This window comes from Perkinsus marinus (genome assembly GCF_000006405.1).
Source record: "Perkinsus marinus ATCC 50983 genomic scaffold scf_1104296944144, whole genome shotgun sequence".
Taxonomy (NCBI): Eukaryota; Perkinsozoa; order Perkinsida; family Perkinsidae; genus Perkinsus; species Perkinsus marinus.
In genome coordinates this window covers 67,177-70,219 of record NW_003211539.1, presented here as the reverse complement: position 1 = coordinate 70,219, position 3,043 = coordinate 67,177, and the positions used below count along the sequence as shown (strand labels likewise).

At 44.1% G+C, this 3,043-nt stretch overlaps 1 protein-coding gene across 1 annotated transcript in view; it reads left to right on the top strand.

Moving 5' to 3' along the window:
- Positions 1-1,924: 1,924 nt before the first annotated feature.
- The window catches only part of Pmar_PMAR027390 (hypothetical protein), a gene marked incomplete at both ends in the record, with an annotated part of 4,626 nt that continues 3,507 nt past the window's right edge, over positions 1,925-3,043 (top strand). The window contains 2 exons of the mRNA XM_002780731.1: positions 1,925-2,060; positions 2,106-2,242. Of these exons, the coding sequence (XP_002780777.1) occupies positions 1,925-2,060; positions 2,106-2,242 (273 nt within the window). The remainder of the gene's footprint in view (positions 2,061-2,105; positions 2,243-3,043) is intronic.

Genomic DNA, 3,043 nt, shown 5'->3' with positions numbered 1-3,043 from the left:
GCTTTGAATGTGATATAGGCTGGGCTATAACGTGGACAGTGTTCAGCTATAATAGTCAGACACCTGGGTTTTCCATCAAGGGCTCAATGCATGCCTATTGGTTACTGGAGCAGCGTCGCCGGGGAGAGTGTGGCGTCGCCCCAGTATCGAGCACTTGTACTTTGGAAGAATTGAGCTACTGGCTCACAGGAAGGGATGACCGTCCTGGTGAGTTCGATAGTGATCTCTGTTGACGTCATGAAGTTGAGCTCAACAACTGATCGAACAATGTACCAGGAAACGCAGAATGCGGAGTCGTCACGGATTCTTCTCGGGTGAGTGCTTCGCGCGCCACGAAATTATTGAATATATTCACGTTATTGGTTCGCATAACTTACCGCTGTTCAGCCGGGGGGGTAGTCAGCATACAGTCAGCATACACTGCCGATATGGGCATTCTACTATGGATAAATTACCGCTAGTGACACTAGCGCTAGCTCCAGCATTCAACCTACTTATAATCTGCTCACTATCGAACTTGGTCTTACTAACACTATTCCGGGTGGAGGCCTCATTGAAGTAAGTTCTCCAAAGTCGTTATTTGATTGAGTGTTTTGTTGTTGTAGATAAAAGCGCCGACGGGCTTCCTGATAGCCTCAGAATGTGAGGCCACAGTAAGTGAGAGAGACACAGGTATGCCGATCGATGTGGAGTGTAAAGGGGCAGCCAGAGCGTTAAATGACTGCCAGATACTGGTAGGTCACCTGCTCTTAGTTAGTCATGACGTGATTAGTTGGTGATTTGTTGTTAGTTGGTCAACTACGTGTGTTGATTATAATATGGAAATTGTGAGAAAATTCCGGGAAAATTTTCCGATTTTCCCGGGGAAAATTCGTGTTGGTTTCTGTACACTTCTACCCTAAGCTCTATAGTTAGTGATTAAACTCTTGAACTCAACCGAGGAAAGCAAACATATATTTCTCTAACACTGCTTTTCTCTACTCATTATTCCCAATATTTCTACTGCTATCTCTACCTTAATTGTCATTAAAAATATCGTTAATTCTATTATGGCTGTTTCCAATTTCACTAGTTCTAATTTTTATCTATAAATGACACTTTACTAGATGTATGTAGCAGTACAAAGAGTCTTCATCTACTACAGTAGTATGTGGAATACCACGCGCCATTTCTCGGTGTCAACCGAGAAGATGGTGATCGTCTATCACAAGATTTTGGTTGAAGGCCGGGTTGAGCCTTCTAGCCGAGGTTGCTTCCTCTCCATCAGAGTTATGCTCAGGTCTTGGCTGGCCAATCGATGGTCGCTAATATGGTCTATAGAATAACTATGATGGTCAGTAACCCTACTTCGATATCTCCTGTGAACTCGTGGACATTCCAGTCTTATGAGCAGGCTGATGTTACTACTTCTACACTAGTAGACTATGCGCAGTTTCCAGGTATGCAATTCGGATAGGCATTCTAGGGTCTGTTTTAACGTTTGTTTCAATGCCTCGAGTCATTGTAACTGTAAATTTCTGTTCCAGTGATATTTTTGTATTTATTTTCGTATTTAAGATTTATTCTTGGAGTTTCACCCGTTTTACGCGAAGTGGCGCGGTATTCCATTTGAAAAAATGCGATATTCGCGATATGAACTAAATTGAAAACACTTCGCGAATTACACCGCACGAATTATGACTCCATCTCATGTGAGGTACATTACGTGTTTTCACTGATCACATGCGTTTTTCTCAAAGTGAAATGTGGAATAACTTTTTCACTCATGGTTTTCATATCTATTTAGTTGCTGAATAATCATAAAGTTGCGATGCATCCTCGCGGCTTGTGAATTCGACAGTTCAGTACCGCGTCAATGCGCCACAAAATTAATTGTCTTTGTATTTCAGGTTTCAGCGTAAACTTCGTCACCACCTCCTTCAAGATGCTCTCTGCGTCCTCCCATTACAGCCTCACCGAAGTCCGCTTAGAATTTCTCATGTCGTTTCCCGACGTCGTTGTGGCCGGTGACGAGATACTGCTACTAGCTCCTCGAGGCTTCAGCTTCAGCGAGATTCACGGTGAGTTCATATTATTGTTTATTTGATCGGCAGTGTTGTTCACAGGCAAGGAGGAGTGTAGGGATTATGCATTGATATCACATGAAGGAGTATCACCATCTACAGCCCTGGATCGGAGTCCTCCTGTATGCTCTGCTAATGTGATTTCGTGGACTAATCTGGAGGGAGCCTTGTTCGCTTCGGTGAGGATTGACGGTTTCGCTCGCGGGTGTTTCAGTCGATAATGATGTGTGTTATTATCATGACCTGGGGTTGGCCTTTTATCAGTTTGTGGGGAAATATGCACATGATGAACTACATGTGTTGGTGACAGTTGTGAGGAAATTTTGGTGACAGTTGTCGTTGGTCAGAAATGCCCGTACAGATAGTTATAATGTAGTAGCCATCAGTTTCGTTGGCAACCCTGAACTAGCGTCCGTAGGACTATGTATAGTCTGCCCTATGCAGGCTCCTATTCGATTCACGGTATCATCGATTAACCCAGCGACTAGTCCAGATGATAACACTCACCATGTAAAACATATCCAATATAATGGGGGGGATAGTGCGTACTATACGGGTAGGTCGCGGGTTCGAACCCCAGCGGTGTCATTTTCAAATATACTCACCAAACAGGTACGCAATAATACCTCAGCTGAAGGATGTGAGCATTTCATTGGTAGAGCCTCCAGTGAGAGCTGCGAACAGCTACAGTAAGGCCAGCTTAATTTTGTGGCGCGGTGACGAATTTCGCCCCAGGTGTGATCGAGATGAAGCTAACTCCAATAAGCCTTGCTAACCTACTCCTGGTCAAGGGTCACATTACTGATCGGATGAACTCCCATTTTGGCATGAATGACGTCGTTTTACGGATTCCCGCGAATACACAAGCTACTGACGAGATAATCAAAAAAAGTTTTTCGGAAGTGACCATTTCTACCGCGCTACTCCCTGAGCTGAGCTTTCGTACGTTATCGAGAACATAGATAATCCTGCCGAAGTTG